General features: G+C 38.4%; 1 protein-coding gene across 2 annotated transcripts in view; it reads left to right on the top strand.

Annotated features, from left to right (window-relative positions):
- GAREM1 (GRB2 associated regulator of MAPK1 subtype 1) overlaps positions 1 to 18,488 on the top strand; it is a 217,475-nt gene that overhangs the window by 67,409 nt on the left and 131,578 nt on the right. For both annotated transcript variants that reach the window (XM_053571437.1, XM_053571436.1), the window contains exon 2: positions 13,810 to 13,950. In XM_053571437.1, coding sequence (XP_053427412.1) covers positions 13,810 to 13,950 — 141 coding nt within the window. The remainder of the gene's footprint in view (positions 1 to 13,809; positions 13,951 to 18,488) is intronic.

The following is an 18,488-nucleotide window of genomic DNA, read 5'->3' as shown; positions in this document are numbered from 1 at the left end:
TGCACCTTGGATGGCGTGAACGTCCTTACAGAGTGTGAAAAGTGCACACACATTTACCTAACAATTGCAATCAGTGTAACTGGCTTATTGTACCCTCAATGAATCCCCAACAATAAAAAAAAAAAAAAAAAGAACTCTAAGGGAATTAACCAAATAAATGCATATGTTATTTCTAATGAATTTCTCGAATTATAAAGAAAATATAAGTACATATCTGGAAAGGGTATTGTGGCTAGATTTATTTTTTTCTGTGTTGTTGTCCTTATATACCATTATGAGGGGGTCCACACAAAAATGATAATTTCAAAAATGAATAAATAAATAAATTAGCCAAACAGTCTCAAAAAAAAAAAAAAAAAAAGAAAAGTGCACACATTGCACAAACCCAGGCTATCTTCTTATATTCACTTCTCCAACGCTAGCGGACAGACCAGATAGGTCAGACTTAGAGAAGAATGGCTGAATACTACGGTTTAATGGATTTTCAAAGAAGGATTTTCCTTTGCCAGCCTGAAATATTCCACAGTATATGCCAGGCACTGTGCTAGGAGATGTAGTATATTTGGAATATTTGCAGAAAGGCTGGTACTACAGTTACTCACCTGTTTTTCTAAAAGCTGCTTGGTTTAGAATTCTTAGCTTTTGAATTCTAGGTTCAGTTGAGTATTTCACAGTATAAAATTTCAGATTTGACTAAGGTAAGCATATTCCTGTTATATACGACAGAAATCCATTATGTGTAATTCCTGGTAAATCTGTTTAAAAAGAAGTTCTGTGTCGAGGGGTTCGTTGGAAAAGAGGTAATAATATATCCTCAATTGGTTTTGGCTCTTTTGTTTCATACATTCCTTTTTGCTTAGATTTCACTATTAAGACAACATGTTAAGTTCTTTGACTTAATTACCACTTAATGCTTTGTCTAATCTGCTTTTATATACGTGTATGCACATATATATATATATATATTTTTTTTTTTGCGGGGGGCTAGTATTTCACATAAACCATAAAACATAACAACACAACTCTCACTTGCTTAAAACTCAAGACTATAGGCTGTGGGATTTTAAATAAAATTTTTACCCCCAAATAGGATCTTAATATATAGATTTGCTGATGTTTATTTAAAGTAAGAAGACCATCAGTATTAGCTATTTGAAAAAATATCCTTTTCTTGAATATTCTGCTTTCTCTGAAGGGCTTAAATGTTGAAAGAAACTGGAGTGCTTGATTTATATTTAGACTTATTTGATGTGAACATTTGCCAGTTTATAGCCAAGATTGTTCTTTTTTTTTGAGACAGAGTCTTACTTTGTCACCCTGGGTAGAGTGCTGTGGCATCACAGCTCACAGCAACCTCGAACTCTTGGGCTTAAGTGATTCTCTTGCATCAGCCTGGGACAACAGCTGCCCGCCACAACACCCGGCTATTTTTGTTGTTGTTATTGTTGTAGTTGTTTAGCTGGCCCGGGCTGTGTTCGAACCCACTGGCGCCGTAACCACTGTGCTACAGGCGCTGAGTCAAGATTGTTCATTTGAAAGCATTTTTTTACAAACTGCTTCATTGCTAAGCAGTGTTGTGGAATGTAAACAACAAAGAAAGAGATGATGTTTGGCCTAGAGCTTATGGTTTAATTGGGGAAATGAGGGTTCCTGATTGTTTTCTGGTAACTCCAAAACAAGATAGGTGGTGTGGAGATTTAAATGCTTGCTTAATCTTTATTCTATCTATATTTTCTAAACTTTGATGTTTTTATTCAGTAAAGGACCTAGAAATCACTTTTAGGCTATGACAGTAGATATGTAGCTTAACTTAATCAGAATGTTTCCCAATAATTATATTGCTTTCTTTTATAAATTCTTAAATTATAAGAATTATAATTATGATTAAGAATTATGATTACATTTGGCTGCAGGTTCATGGCCAAAATATTAATAAGATACAAGAGGAGAAATTGAGAGTTACTGGGTATCGTTAGTCTTAGAAATGGTCAAATGGAGGTACCGTCTGCAGGCTGTTGTACTCACTGTGTGAAACCACTGAGGTGCTCAATGTTGGCATTCTAGTCAATTGCTGGTGTCATATTCTAAGAAAGATGTTTCATCTGTATTCCTCTTGATTTTGCATTAATACAAAACCACTCAATTGTTTTTGTCTGTGTATTAGAAATACTTGCTATCACCCCATTTGGACCAGAGCTGTGACTGACTTTTGTAAATAACTTAGAAACAAACCTTCAAAATGAGAGTTAACAAACCACCTCTTACCTGTATGTAGGTACCAATGAAGAGTTTTTTGTTGAATGTGTAATAGAATATTTTCAGTGACTTTAAGATGATAATCTGGACTTTGTAAACTCGGGTTAATAAAAGTAATACAGCTTCTATAATCACAAATTGGGAAAATTGAAAGAGTCGATCAGAAGCATAATATTGATAAATGCTTTAAAACCCATGTTATTATTTTCAAGTTAAAAAAACAAAATTAGATCTCAGACATTGTTCAGATTTTACAACCTAGAGCCAGGCTTCCTTAGGCAGCTTTACAAAAATTAGTTTAAAAAAGAAAGAAAGAAGAAAACTCTAGTTTTGTGTTTTGAAAGTAGTTTTGTGTATTTAGATTGAGTAATGTTGTCACTGTGATTCCTACACTTTGTTTCCATGCTCTTCTGTACCATTCTCAGCCTGGGTTTGGCTGCAAGTCAGAGACCCAAAGACAAAGTCCAGAGAGGAGGTTGGGGTTGATGTCCTCCCCAGCCTCACCCTGTGTGACAGGGACCAGGGTTTCTTCTCAGTTGTCTCTACGTCCAGAGAGGAGGTTGGGTTGATGTCCTCCCCAGCCTCACCCTGTGTGACAGGGACCCGGGTTTCTTCTCAGTTGTCTCTACATCCAGAGAGGAGGTTGGGTTGATGTCCTCCCCAGCCTCACCCTGTGTGACAGGGACCAGGGTTTCTTCTCAGTTGTCTCTACATCCAGAGAGGAGGTTGGGTTGATGTCCTCCCCAGCCTCACCCTGTGTGACAGGGACCTGGGTTTCTTCTCAGTTGTCTCTATGTCCAGAGAGGAGGTTGGGTTGATGTCCTCCCCAGCCTCACCCTGTGTGACAGGGACCCGGGTTTCTTCTCAGTTGTCTCTACGTCCAGAGAGGAGGTTGGGTTGATGTCCTCCCCAGCCTCACCCTGTGTGACAGGGACCAAGGTTTCTTCTCAGTTGTCTCTACATCCAGAGAGGAGGTTGGGTTGATGTCCTCCCCAGCCTCACCCTGTGTGACAGGGACCAGGGTTTCTTCTCAGTTGTCTCTACGTCCAGAGAGGAGGTTGGGTTGATGTCCTCCCCAGCCTCACCCTGTGTGACAGGGACGCGGGTTTCTTCTCAGTTGTCTCTACGTCCAGAGAGGAGGTTGGGTTGATGTCCTCCCCAGGGTGACAGGGACGCGGGTTTCTTCTCAAATGTCTCTACGTCCAGAGAGGAGGTGGGATTGATGTGCTCCCCAGGGTGACAGGGACGCGGGTTTCTTCTCAGTTGTCGCTATGTCTTAGCATCAGTAACAATGGTAAGGTCTGCAGTGGTCACTGCCATTCTAGTGTTGATATTCACGTTCCATCTATCAGGAAGAAGAAAGAGGGAAAAGAAGATAGATCTGGATCACTAGGTATGCTCAGCATTGTAGCAGAGATTCTGGCTGGCTAGAAAGAACACTCATGGCATTAAGATTGGAAAGAGAGAAGTAAAACTATGTCTATTTAGAAATGACATGAAATTGTATGTAGAAAATCCTGAGGGATCTACAGAAAAATGCCAATAAGTTCAGCAAAATTGCATGATACATGTATAAGATCAATATACAGTAATTAGTGCTAGTTCTGTACTTTAACATGAACACTCCAAAAAGTGAAATTAACCAGTTCCATATACAAAAAAAAAAAATCCCACCAACCCAGGAATGGATTAACAAGCTGTGGTATATGTACACCATGGAATACTATTCGGCCATTAAGAAAAATGGAGACTTTACATGCTTTGTATTGACTTGAATGGAAGTGGAAGACATTATTCTTAGTAAAGCATCACAAGAATCGAGAAGCATGAATCCTATGTACTCAATTTTGATATGAGGACAATGACAATTAAGGTCATGGTGGGGGTGGGGAAAGGAAGAGCAGAGAGAGGGAAGGAGGGAGGGGGGTGGGGCCTTGGTATGTGCCACACCTTTGAGGGGCAAGACAAGATTGTAAGAGGGAGTTTGCCTAACAAATGCAATCAGTGTAACCTGGTTTATTGTACCTTCAATGAATCCCCAACAATTAAAAAAAAAAAACAAACGTTTCCATGAGAACAATAAAAAAAAAATCATGTACAATATCATCAACATAATAAAACTCTTAGGAAGAAATTGAACAAAAGAAGTGCAAGACTTCTATTTCTATTTCCATGAAATCTAATCAGGTATTATTCAGCTGTAAAAAAGAATGAAGTAATGATATGCGTTGCAACATAGGTGAGCCATGAAAAAGTAAAAGTGTAAAAATCCAGATGCAGAAGATCATTTGTTTTGTAATTCTATTTATGTGAAATGCCCAGAATGGGCAGAGTTACAGTTATTAAAAAGTAGATTCATAGTTGTCTAAGTCTGGGGTTGCTAATAGACAATGATTATTAGTAGGTATGGGGTTTCTTTTGGGGGTGATAGAAATGTTCTAAAATTAGGTTGTGGTGATGATTACACAATTCCACAAATATATAAAAACTATTTAATTGTATACTTAATATCAATGTTTTTCTAGTATGCTAAAGATTTTTTTTAAAAAAGGTAAGAGCTGCGCATGGTGGCTTGTGCCTGTAGTCCCAGCAACAGGGGAGGCTGAGGTGGGAGGATCGTTTGAGTCCAGGAGTTGAAGGCTATAGTGAGCTATGACTGTGCCACAGTGCCCCAGCCTGGGCACAGAGGGGGACCCCCCATCCTCCCCCCCAAAAAAAAAGAATCAAAAGAACCAGTTCCACTGCACCCTACATCGTTTACACCTAATTGCTGTGGGAGCTAGGAGCAGAATTCTCTATATTCTGGGCAGCCACGTGCCTGGCTAATGTAAGGGAACTATTACCCAGACAAATACTAAATGGCATCTTGGTGGATATCTAGCAGTTTTCCTTACTTTCCAGTTAAAAGTGAATTATGACAGGGTGGCACATGTGGCTCAAAGGAGTAGGGCGCCAGCCCCATATGCTGGAGGTGGCGGGTTCAAACCCAGCCCCGGCCAGAAACTGCAAAAAAAAAAAAAAAAGTGAATTATGACAGAAAAAATTGCTAAGAATATCTCTATTCCAAAAACTCAAAATCCAAAGTGCTCAAAAATTTGAAACTTCTTGAGCACCAACATGATAAAGGCAATGCTCACTGGAGCATTTTGTATTTAGGATTTTTGAATTAGGAATGCTGGACTAGTAAGTGTATAATGCATATATTCCAAAATGCAAAACAATTCCAAACTGATCCCAAGCATTAAGGGATACTCAACTTGTGGTTAATTCAAAACAATCATTCTTGTTGAAAAGCTTCCTTTTGGCCTGGATTAATAATCTTTTAGGAAAAAAAAAAAAAAAAACACAACAGTTTAAATGCAAAGAGAAGTGTGAGAAAATAGAATTCCCTTATTTGTTATTGCAAAATGTAAGACAAAAAAGGGAGGAAATTACCTTTAATTTCATCTGATCGTCTCAATGTACCTGTTTATGGGAGCTAAATAGTGAACAATGACCCAATCCAGTATTCATCATCAGTGATCTGTTAGTACCAATGGGGTGATTGGCCCTTGTCTGGAAAGAGAACAGGAAAAGTCCTTGACTGCCTAGAATGCCACAGTCTAATTGGAGAAATAATGCAGAAAGTGTTAAGTAACACAAGATAATTTATAATTACACTATATGTAAAAACAAAAAGCAAGGCAATAAATGCACATACGTTAGGTTCCTGAGAGAATCTTGTGCCCTCAGGGATTTGGGGACAAACGTATTTTGGAGCGCTTCATTAATGTGTAGCTAGTATTTTCTAAGCAGTTGCTGGGTATTATCTTGCTCTCTTCTTACAACAGGTACAGTAACTGAGTCACCCGGGGGTGAGGTCTCTCTAGGGCCCTTGCTCTGAATCCTGGTTACACATTAGGACACCTGAGAGATTTCAAGAACATGCAGGATACTTGTCCAGGATCTGGACCCAAAGATTCTGATGGGTGTGACATGACGCGAGGCCTTACCGTTCCCATATCTTCCCTTGGAGTTTTCACAATCTCCAGATCGTTACATTGAATGTGCATTCTGGATTCAGAGCCATCTTCCTCATGGCTGCAGGTTCCTCTCATCACATACAAGGGAGACGAGCAGATAATGTTCTCATTTTTGGAAGTGATTAGAATAGAACCATAGCTGAGCTCAGATGGTGCTTTGGTTATCTCTAATAGTTTTCCCAGAGCTCTCTCTCTGTACCACAAGTTGTCTTAGTATGTGCAAAGTGATAGCGCCTAGAAATGGGTGGTGCTGTTGAAGCGGACGAGTGTAGGAAAGCAGGTGTGTGCACTTCATTGGAGGGTCATTTGGGTTAGTGGAATGTTACACTTGACCTTTAGAATACTAAAACTATTCTTTATGTCTGACCAGATTTAGGACAGTGATTTTTTTTTTTTTTTTTTACATCCATAATAGTATCTGTTCCAAAGGCTTTGTCTTTTTTTAATCCATAGTGTGCTTTTCAGGAAGCTCTTATCAAGTGGCTGATACTTGCTTGATACTGAAGTCTGTTCCTTCCTCTTGAGTCCTACACGTTCTCATAATGCTTCAAACATCAGGCTAAACGCAAATTTCTTCTATTGTTCCTAGAGCTTTCTTTCCCACTGAAAAAATTTTGGTTTCTTCAGCTTCCATTGATTTCAAAATTATTACCTATGCTTCAGTGAGTCCCTATAACCACATCCTTTCTGGTCACTTTGTAATTTTTCACTTTTAATAGTTGCCAATTAGTTATTTCTTTTAGGAGTTTCCTACTTGTCTGTGATTTCCTTTCGGGAACATCTTGCTGCCTTTTCCTGATTTCAGGTTAGGGTTCCATTGCTGTGTAGCAGTTTGCTGTGATATCACACCCTCATCCTCAACGTGCCTTTTCTTTACTTGTCATGTCACTTGGATTATAGTCCTTGGGGACAGAAATATTACCAGAATGCCATGTTCTGTTCTCATAGTAAATATTTCTTGTTTGTGTGGAAGACAATAAAACAACTAAGACCTCATCTGTTGAAAGTGTTTGAGGATGTTAATTAAATAGCATTTAATTACATCCAACAGTACATAAAATCAAATACATAGAATCAAACTAAAAGGGTGAGGAATGGAATATTTTAGTCTTAAGGCACCTTTGTGAAACAAAGACAAATTTGTATGGATGAGAAATACTTAGGAAGAATACCCTCTGTACCAAAACTGTTGTGATCCTTATAATTAGGACCCTTTGCTGGTATGGAGGGTTATATATGGTATATTAATGTTTTAGTTAAGGTAGGCCGGATGCCGCAACAAAAAGAGAAAACTGCAGCGCATTGCTGTCATAATGTCACAGAAGGGTATTTCTCACATAACAGCTCAGTGTGTGGTCAGGGAATGGGTAGATGGTTTGTTCCAATCTGTATTAATTACAGAGCCCCGACTGCTGGCAGCTATGCTATCTTTAGTTTGTTCCAAGGTTTTCTTGAGAATCAATATTTAGCCGTTGGCTGAGGAAAGAACACAAAAGACTGTTTGTGAGTGGCTTTCGTGGGTAAGGTCAAGACAGAGTGGGAAATGTCATTTCTGCTCACACACCGTTGACAAGGACAGAGTGACGTGGCAACACTCAGCTGCAAGGGCAGTTGGGCATTGTGTTCTAGTGTGTGCTGGGAAGAAAGAAGAAACCTATTTGATAGTCACCCTCCCACTGAAGAGTTTTGGGTGGTTGTTGTTTAATGTTTAAGTTTTAAAAGAAATGCAGTGGTTCAAGTATTTAACTGACTCAGTAAGTTTCCATTCTACATGAAAAGGATTGTAAGATCAAATAAACACACATTTAAAATTATGCCACACTATTAACAGTGAGACTGTTTAAGTATAATATTATTGCTGACATGCTTTCCTTTTGACATTGGTAAAATAAAACAGTGCATAACTGTCAAATTAGATTTGTAATAAGCACCAAGACAGAAGTCATAGAACTTATTAATTTACCAACTGATGATAGATTTGGCCATGACTTAAGGAACAGTTTATGTCCATGACAGATTAAAAACAACACCAACTTCAGTTAATCTGATTCTCATTACACACATGTTAACAAGTCAAATTATTTCAATGAGGCCTTATCAGTCAACAAATGTATGAATGTTCACATCGATAGGATTCTACTATAGTGCTGAGGAGGAACCAGGCTAATCAGAACTAAAAAAACAGACTTTAAAAAGAATAACCTGTAATATAAGATTGTATTTGCCATGCAAAACTCGGCCTTCTGGGAGTTGAAAGGATTAAAAGCACACACTTTCTATAGTTATATAGCTTAAAATTGTCAACTCTGGTGTGAAATAAAAATACTAAGAGCAAAGAAACACAAAAGTGGAAAATAAAAAACACTTTAATTTACTAACGCCAAAGTCTAGCTACTTAACATGGGGGTATGTCTGTTTTGTTCTCTGGAGTCAACTCAACCTAAGAGAAGACTCATCAGTAGTAGGCAAAAAGGTTTCTTGTTAACATATATTCAGTCACCTGTGTACACTTACACTTCACGTTTAAAAATAAAAAAGTGTTTGATGGAGACTTGGATTCCTCTGTGACAGATGTTGTATAGTAACTTGAATTGATTGAGAACCATCCTAAGTAATTCATACAAAAAGGTACAAAGTAATTCATACAAAAAGTCGTGCAGTAATTCAGATACATTCAACTGTAATGAATTTAATGACAATTTAGACGAACCTGAAATAGTTACAAGCAGTATAAAAAACAGGATTCAGTGTGTGTGTGTGTAATATTCTAAGTAAAGATAAACATATTGGAATATTTAAAAAGTAAAAACTATAAGGCCTTGAGTCTGAGCTGTTCCATCGCATGTCTGTAAGCGCTGGTAAAATGGGACAGTTTAGAGAGGCTTTTGTCCAGCAGTGTGTGTGGTCTGAGTATCTTTGTTCCTTAACCTCCACAACCACATTTCTCAAACTTGATGAATGTATAGACAGGTTTTAAAAGGAAAAAGATGCTTGTAATTTCCACAGCATAGGCTGGAGGTAGTGACTCATGCCTGTAATCCCAGGACTTGGGGAGGCCAAGATGAGGATCATGTGAGAACTGGAGTCTGGGCAGCATAGTGAGACCTCCTCCCTACAAAAAATTCTTTAAAAAGTTAGCCGGGTTTAGTGGTGCATGCCTGTAATCCTAGCTACTCAGGAGAAGAAGGCAGGAGGGTCACTTGAGCCCAGGAGTGGAGGCTTCAGTAAGCTGTAATTGTGCCATTGTACTCCAGCCTGGTGACAAAGCAAGATCTCTCAAAAAAAAAAATAATAAATAAATAAATAAATAAAAATATATATACACGCACGCATATATATCTATATGAACATTAAAAATTTGATCTAAGTTCTTTGTGCTCATACTCTAAAACAAATTTATAAATTCAGCTTAGAAGATTAGCAAAGCTATAAAATCACTGCAGTTTAAATGGGAGGGAAATAGGTGGGGCCACACCTACGGTGCATCTTAGAATGGGTACAGGCGAAACTTACTAAAGGCAGAATACACATGTCTACATACAGTAACTAAGAAAATGCCATGAAGGCTATGTTGAACAGATTGATGAGCATATTTCAGATTGTATATGAAACCAGCACATTGTACCCCTTGATTGCACTAATGTATACAGCTATGAGTTAACAATAAAAAAATAAATGAACGAGATTAGGATTAAGGTCAGGAAGACGATCATAAAGAGGAAGAAGATGACCAATACTCTGTTTTAAATTTAAAAAAATGCAGCAATATTTAGATAAATTATAATGAAAAACAAGATCAAAAACCCAACCAAGAGGTCCACTCCAGGAGGGCAGGCGTTTGTTCCCTACTGTATGGCTTGGTCCTAGAACACAGCTGGTCCTCACTGCGTGTGAGTTGAATGCGTGTACGAAGCTTAGTGAAGGGGAGGGGACATCGAATAGAATGTGTAAACAAGGAAGTCAGAATAGCAGTTAGCAACTGGTAGGATTGGGGAGTGTTTAATTAATTGAATCCTTGAGAAATGTCTGAAGTTGCAAAGGAGAGAGAAAGAGTCAACAGGCTGTAGTGGTCTCAAAGCCAAAGAAACAGAAAGAGTTATCCATTTGTGCACGTCCAGCTTATAAATATTTATTTTGGATTTTGAAATTGAACCCTTTTTTTAAGCAGACTGATTTTGAAGGTTTCATGGATTCTAGACATCTTAGTACTGACAGTGATTTTAACTGGTACCTAAGACTTCGTGTTGAGGGCACCCAGGTCAAACCACGCAGGTAAAGTATATCCCAGAAGAGTGCTGTATGTGGAGAAATGTCAGGATGGAGTTCACACGTTTTGGAATTTAACACACAGCTCTTTAGACTTCTGGCTACCACATCATTGGGCCAGATACACTAATTTTAGCATGTTGTACGTAGTAGGTAAGCAACAGGGTATTTAGATCACAAAAAAATTGTTTACTTTATGAATTCAGTTAATGGAGTGTCTCTATTAATGGCCTACCCTAGGATATTTTAAGCGATAATAAGTTTTATTTCTAGGCAATTTTTGTAAAGTTTATTTTGCCTAAAGCAGGCACATGGTTCGGTTGTTAAAAAAAAAGATAAGGATATAATCTAAAAAAATTCGCATTTGTTTCTTACTACTTTATGGCTTTGAAAATCATTCTGAATCCTCTTGCTAGAGTGTTTACTACACCAACTAGCAGTAGGATTTAGCATTAAATTTTCATTTTTATTAACTTGACTGCTGTTGTTTCATGGCTGCCTCTTTAGAGCCCACTGTGGAATAAAATTAAAACAGTTTTTATGATATAATAATTTAGTTGCAGAAAATAACGTTTTTCTCTTCTCCCCGAATGGCAGTGTGCTCTGCTGCTGGGTTTTCTGCATAGCCCCGTGACTCTGTTCTCTCCCTTCTGAGATCCATCTTTTCTAGCACCACAAGATTAATTTTCCTAAAGATGAGCTTTGGTCATTTTCTGATCCAGAATTCTTCAGGGGTCCGCTATCGTCTCCCTCTCATCTAAGCTCAACTCATTCTTTAAAGAACAATGGCTCAAATGCTGTGTTTTCCCTTTTATGTTTTTCTGGACTTTGTGCGCTGAAGTCCCCAACTGCACTTGGGATTTCATCCTCTTGTGTAGCCCCCATGGTGCCCTTCCTTACCTACAGTTATATGCAAACACGACATACTCTCAAGAATGACTTCTTGAATGCAGGGGTCAAGTCTTCTTTGTACTTTTTGCCCACTCCCCCATTGACTCGTGCATAAAAGATAGTAAATGTTTATTGGATAAATGAAGAAGAAAATTTAAAAATAAGAAACATGTGAACTGTGCCCTCTCCTATACTGCTGATCCTCTTACCCCTTTCCTTTTCCCCATAGCACCTCTGCCTTTCTAATTAATTCGTAATTTAGTTACTTGTTTTTATAATTTAGTTACTTGTTTTATTTATTTGTTGGTTATCCCCTCTCTTTTGGACAGTAAGTGCTGCAGCGCAGCGACCTTCCTCTTGTTCATTGTTGTACCCTTAGCACCTGGGGCAGTGCTTGTCCTATTCCAGGAATGAATGAATGAAAGGCCCTCTTCTCCCTGTTTATTGGACTATTGTCAGTGGTTTTCAAGGTAAGGGACATTGTGGTGTTGGAAGAACAGGGGAGAGATGTAGAGAGACCCCGAAGTCAGCTGGTGTCACTCACTAGCCATGTGGCTTTGGGAAAGTTTCTTGATGCCTCTGAAGATCATTTCCTAACCTGATACTGGATAATATAACCTAAATTATTATAAAGTGGTTATATAAGGATTACATCGTGGGGGGAAAAAGCATACAGTGAATTAATAGCTCGCGTTTCCTGATCACTCCCAACATGCCACACCTTTTGTTCCTGCCATGTGTTTCTCCCCAACTACTCTGCGAAGCAGGGACTGTTGTTACCCCAACTTACAGCTGAAAAGGAGGAATTAGGTGCCTGCTCAAGACCACACAGCAGTGGGGAGCAGGACATGGACTTGAGACCAGGTCTGCGGACTCTAAACCTGGAGTTTGTGACTGTCTGCCTGCTTTCCACCTGCCCTCCTGGAGGGGCGGGCATCAGGAGTCTGCATCTGGGTCTTTCCCCCAGCCCTGACTGCGCTGAGGGTGCAAAGAGCTCATGTGTCCCAGTGGCCCCAGGAAGTGTGTTTATGAAATAGCCGAGGAGACTTATTGTACCCTCAATGAATCCCCAACAATAAAAAAAAAAAAAAGAAATAGCCGAGGAGTCCTCCCAAATGTGACAGGCAGGGGAGCCTGGTTGGAAAAATCCCTGTCATGAATTGGGTCCTCCCATTCCTGCTAATAATGCGCCTCTAACTTCCAGGTCTGATTGTTTCTGTCCCCTCCCTCCCCATAAAGCTTTTAAACTTTGTATTTCGTACTACAAAAATAGAGTATTTCTGCATTAAGACTGTTTAAAATATTGTTGTATTATTTGTTTGGAAATAAATTAGATGGTTTATGGTTGGAATAACCAAGTCCATCATCACAGCCTTCTCTGTTTATTGAGAAAATACTGAAAGTTTTAAGAATTTTTGAGACGCTTAATAAGTGCCATTTCAAAATGCATAGTTAAATCACTAATAACTTAATTATTGTAATTTGATAAATGTAAGAAATAAGGAAGGCTGTTTCCTGTGTAAAAGAATTAGTCTTTTGAGGTATTTTCATTGAGCATTTAAAATTACTAAACCAGGATTAATGAGTATTTCAGCATTTAAAAATGTCTTTTGTGTTTTAAGGAATGGATTTCTCTTTTGAAATAGTTTGATTAGTTCAAAGGCTAAAAAGTTACTTCAGAAAACATTAAATGAACAATAATTTCATGTTTATATTATAAATCTTTATTATTTTTAATTGATGGGAGGTTTGGTTGGAGGTCAAGGAGAACTGGCAAACATAAAATTTAAACAGAAATATAGGCATTTAATTTTAAGTACTCTTTCAACAGAGATAAATTTATTTATTTTCAGTAGCATTATTATAGCGATTAAAAGCATAAACTTTAGAATCCCTCTGACCTAGGTTTGAATCCTTGCTTTTCTGCTTATTAAATCTGCATGCTTAGAAATGTTACTTAACATTCTGAACCTTAATTTTTCTCACCTGCATAAAAGAGTAATTACTACCTCCTAAAGTTATCTTATTACTTGAAATAATATATGCAGAGCATCTAAAGAGTACCTAATGTATTGTTGGCAGTTAATGACTTTTATTATCTTTGAAATAAAATCATTTGGGTATAGTGAAGTATTTAAGTATCTCTGCAAATAAACAGGGAACATTTTTATGGAATCCTGTGTACATTTGTCAACTTGGTTATGAATACCTTATTATTATTATTTTTTTAACTAATTCTAGGTGAACTTTATCTCTTTTGGGATAGACTATCAACTCCTGCATTAGCAAACTTTCAACTAATGAAATTCTATTGCAGAGTGTGGAGTAAGCAGATATGAATCCTAAGTTTCTTATATAAAATTATGTGTTCTAGGAGAATGCATAGAAGGGCTGCGGGAAAATGACTACCTTCTGATTCATTCGTGCCGTCAGTGGACCACCATCACTGCCCATAGCCTGGAGGAGGGACACTATGTCATTGGGCCAAAGATCGAGATTCCGGTACATTATGCAGGTAAGACTCTTCTTAATGAGCAAGAAAAGTCAGAAACAAGGGGACTTGAATAGCTGATCCCCCCCCCCCGCCCCAGGAATTGTCTATAAACTAGAGAAAAGGTGAGAAAAAGGAATCAAATACTCTTGTGTATTTATTTTATAGGTCAGTGAAAACTCAGAGTCATTTTGTCATAGATATTTCTGATAAATGCATGTAGGTAAATGAGAATTCTTTCTAGGTATTTATAAGATGAAAATTTTGCAAACACAAAGAACTTGTCTGTAGTCATGGTATTAAAATTAGTGCATGTAGCTAACTTCTGAGCCGTAGGTGGTCCTGTTTGAGAATAAGCTTTTACACAACTTGAACCTTGTTTTTCACATGATACAATTTCACAAGTGAGCATTGTAGTTTGGCTTACATTGGTTTGGAAGTTCAGATACCCGGACATGTCCCTCTTTTTGACTAGACATGAAAACAGGTAGCTGAGAAGACCACATTGCTCTAGTTAAAGGAAGATACTAGCTGTCTTCTCACCTCACTTTGCAGCAATGTCATTGAAATAATTTTGATTGAGCATATTTTAATGTGCCAGCACTGCTCTAGAAACTTAGGATACATCTAGTGGCTTGAATAAACTTTCAGTAGTAGTGGCTTATAAATGCAGTTTTTAAAAAAAAAAAAAAAACATACATTACCCTACACTTTGTTCTGCTGCTTACAGTTTATTATATGAAGACTCTTGAACCTTTATTCAATTTCTTTTTTCTGTTACTCAATTTCTTTTCTCTGTTACTCAATTTCTTTTTTTTAGATTTTGAGACAGAATCTCGCTTTGTTGCCTAAGCTTACATGCAATGAATGGTGCAGTGACAGCTCACTGCAGCCTAGAACTGCTGTGCTCAAGCAGTCTTCCCACCGTAGCCTCCTGAGTGGTTATTGCTGGAGTGAGCCATCACACCCCTCTCAGTTTTTTAAAAGTCTGAAACAGACACTTACAATCAACTAGCCATAAATCGGGTAGCCCTAGATGGCCATTGTTTTTTTGAATGACACCTCCACAATGCCCCAAGAGTTAACTGTTTGGAAAAGAGGACCTTGCTGTATTCTGCCTGTCTAGACAGCAGCAAATAGCATGTGCTCAGTAAATATTTAATGATTTATGAATGAATGGTTTGGTACCTCTTTTGATTCCTAAGAGTCTCCAATTGCCAGTATGTCCTAGTTTCTCAAAAATCCTTCCCATTCAAAAAATTTGTAACAAAGAAAGAATTTCTATGGCCTAAAATTTTGTCATCTAACAGAATAGTGTTACATCTGTGAGATTGGGAGCCAGGCACACAGGGCCGTTTTTGTAGGGCAGAGAACTAACTAAACCTTCCTACCCTGTCAAATCTCTCCTCCAAGCGGTTCTCACAACTGGGGAGACTGATGCTATTTTTGGCTGGCCCAAACTCTGGGTTCTGTCTTTGTGGAAAACCAAAAAGAAATGTAAATTACTACATTGCTTCATCATATAAACTATTTTACCTAATCTGTATATTCTTCTATTAATAGATTAAGTTTTAGTCATTTTCCCAAAACCCTTGTGAACAGCTCTGACAAATCAGTTTTTCTGAAACAATGCTTTCATTTTATCATTTCCTCAAATCCCCTCAGAGATTTCATACACTGGGCTCTTAGGTTGCTGAAGGCCCTCCAAGGACCACTTCTAGTGTACTTCTCCAAACAACTTATCTTTTCTACTCCAAATGAACCTCTCACCTAGTTAGATTCGTCATATTATTGTTTCCTGAACATACCAGACACTTTTCTATTTACATCATTCCCCAGCTGGAGTTGATTCCCACCTGTGCTGCTTCTCACAGCCCCTCATGACATTAAAGGCTGCAGGCATCCTCCACTGCCCTGCGTGGTCACATTGATCTGGCACACGTCCCCAGTCTCCGTTCATTACCTTTAACTGTGTACACTCAACTGTCATTCATCAATTGAGCTATATACTCCTTTATAAGTTATACCAATTCTAAAATAAAACTTGTTAATCCATTAGATCCGTACACAAATGATACAATTCTTTGTGGCTGTGGACGTTCCAATTAGGGATCTCAACCATTGCTACCACTGGTGTCACCTGGGGAGTTTTAAAAAGACTGCTGTCTGGGTCCCACCCCTAGAGGTACTGGTCTGATTGGTTTGGAGAGTGGTCTGGGCAGCAGGATCATAAAAGCTCCCCCATGGTTAAGATATGCATCCAAGGTTGGGAGCCCCGTTGTTCTGGAGTGGGGCATCCACAGTGTCAGATGATAAGATCCCCCAGGACACCTGTAAAGATTTGCCAGGGTTTTAGAATTTTGAACATTTTTAAACATTAGCAGCCATCTACCTTCCACTGGTAAGAAAGATAATGGTAGGTTTAGCAGCTTACTCTTGATCTGTAAGGAAGATAATGATATACCTAACCAAGAAACCAGGCATCGTGTTGCAAATGATACATTTTTTTTAATGTAAATGAAATGCCAAGACTAAAAGGAAACCTGGGCCCTAAGATCACACCACTTTACATGAAGGGAGAGAAAATATATTAAAAAAAGAAAACTTGAAATAGGACCAAATGGAGCTAATTTGCCTTTAGATAACGTAGAATGAAGAGTTGGTCATCAGTGTATAAATTATTTTCTCAGCAGTCTTCCTGAATTGCTTCAACAAGAAGCTTACGTAGAAGTTTGGCAGTACAAACAGATACAGTTGATAGTCTTGTTTTGGGTTTCACATCTTAAGACAGCACAAAGAAACTTGATTTATAAAGGTTACAAAGACAAGTAGTGATTTACTACTTTACAAAAATATCCTATAGGATAAGCTAATAGGTCAATAGAATGCAATATGTTTTGAAGCTATGATTTAATAAAACAAATGTAAAATTTAGACTTGTAAATCTTGACACAGTTGATCTTTTCAGAGCTTACGGAGAGTTACAGTTTTTTTCAAAAAATTTGTTTGTTGCCAGGTTGAGCTTTTGGGAGAAAAAGAGCATAAAATATGTCGTGGAGACCAAAAATATCATTTGTGTCTTCCCAGCTTATTTGTACTCTGATTTTAATTAGTAGAAGAATCCTTTATCCATGCATGTTTTGCTAATTTGTCAGAATTTCATCTAGGTTGAGATTAATGTCATGTTCTTTGAGTAAAATTCATAAACAGTTATTAAATATGTTTAACATAATTGGAAAGTCCACTAGCTTTGCAACCAAACAACCTAGTTTGATTTCTGGTTCTGCTATTTTCTGACTGTATTATTTTGGGCAAGTCACTAAACTTCTCTCTTTATTTCCTCATCTATAAAGTGGAGATAATTATAGTGCCTTTCTGTTGGGGTGGCTGTGAAGATTGAAGGAGAAAAGGCGAGTGAAAATACTTTTCGGAGGGCTTGCCACTTAGTACGTGTTAATGGTGATGCTTCAGGTAACAGTAGCAACACAGTGTTTCTAAGGCTTTAACTCTTTATCTTGTACTACTAATTATAAGTTGAATTACTTTTTTTTGTTTTCTTTTTTGAGAGTCTCAAGCTGTTGTTCTGGGTAGAGTGCTGTGGCATCACAGCTCACAGCAACCTCCAACTCTTGGGCTTCAGCGATTCTCTTGCCTCAGCCTCCCATGTAGCTGGGACTACAGGTGCCCGCCACAATGCCCAGCTATTTTTTGTTGTTGTCGCAGTTTTCATTGTTGTTTTAGCTGGTCCAGGCCGGGTTTGAACTGCCAGCCTCGGTGTATGTGGTCGGTGTCCTACCCACTGAGCTACAGGCACCACTCTGAATTACTTTTCTGCTCATTAAAGCCAGTTGAATACTGATGTTCCTCAGAATTGTTTTGGCTACTGCTTTTTGCTTTGCTTTTTTAACTTTTTATTTTGAGGTTTCAGAAGTACAGTACACTTCCCTCTGCCATTTACCCAGTTTTACCCTGCCCCCCTTTTTTTTTAAAGAGATGGAGTCTCACTTTGTCACCCTTGGTAGAGTGCTGTGGCATCACAGCTCACAGCAACCTCCAACTCTTGGGCTTAAGTGATTCTCTTGCCTCAGCCTCCCGAGTACCTGGGACTACAGGTGCCCACCACAATGCCCAGCTATTTTTTTGTTGCAGTTTGGCTGGGTCCAGGTTCAAACCCGCCACTCTGGGTATATGGACTGGCACTCTACCCACTGAGCCACAGGCACCGCCCAGTCTTATGCATTTTTGACATCATTTTGCCATTTTGTAATCATTCTTTCCCTCCTCCCTCACCACCTGTACATATAAATATACATGCACATATCTTTTTTCTGAATTGAGAGTAGACAACATAACATTCTCGAGTACTTAACTATGTATTTCCTAAGAGCATGGATATCCTCTTATGTAACCACAGTGCTGTCAGCAAATTCAGGATGTGTAATACTTTAATCTGCAGTCTGTGCTCCAGCTTTGTCAGTTGTCCCAATAATGTCTTCTATTACATTTTTCCCTCCAGGACAGTAGCCAGTCTAGGGCCAATTATTTTATTTCACTGTTCTGTC

The sequence above is a fragment of the Nycticebus coucang genome, chromosome 19 (genome assembly GCF_027406575.1).
Source record: "Nycticebus coucang isolate mNycCou1 chromosome 19, mNycCou1.pri, whole genome shotgun sequence".
Classification (NCBI taxonomy): Eukaryota; Metazoa; Chordata; class Mammalia; order Primates; family Lorisidae; genus Nycticebus; species Nycticebus coucang.
Note: the sequence above shows the minus strand (reverse complement) of the source record. Positions and strands in the feature narration are given on the sequence as shown.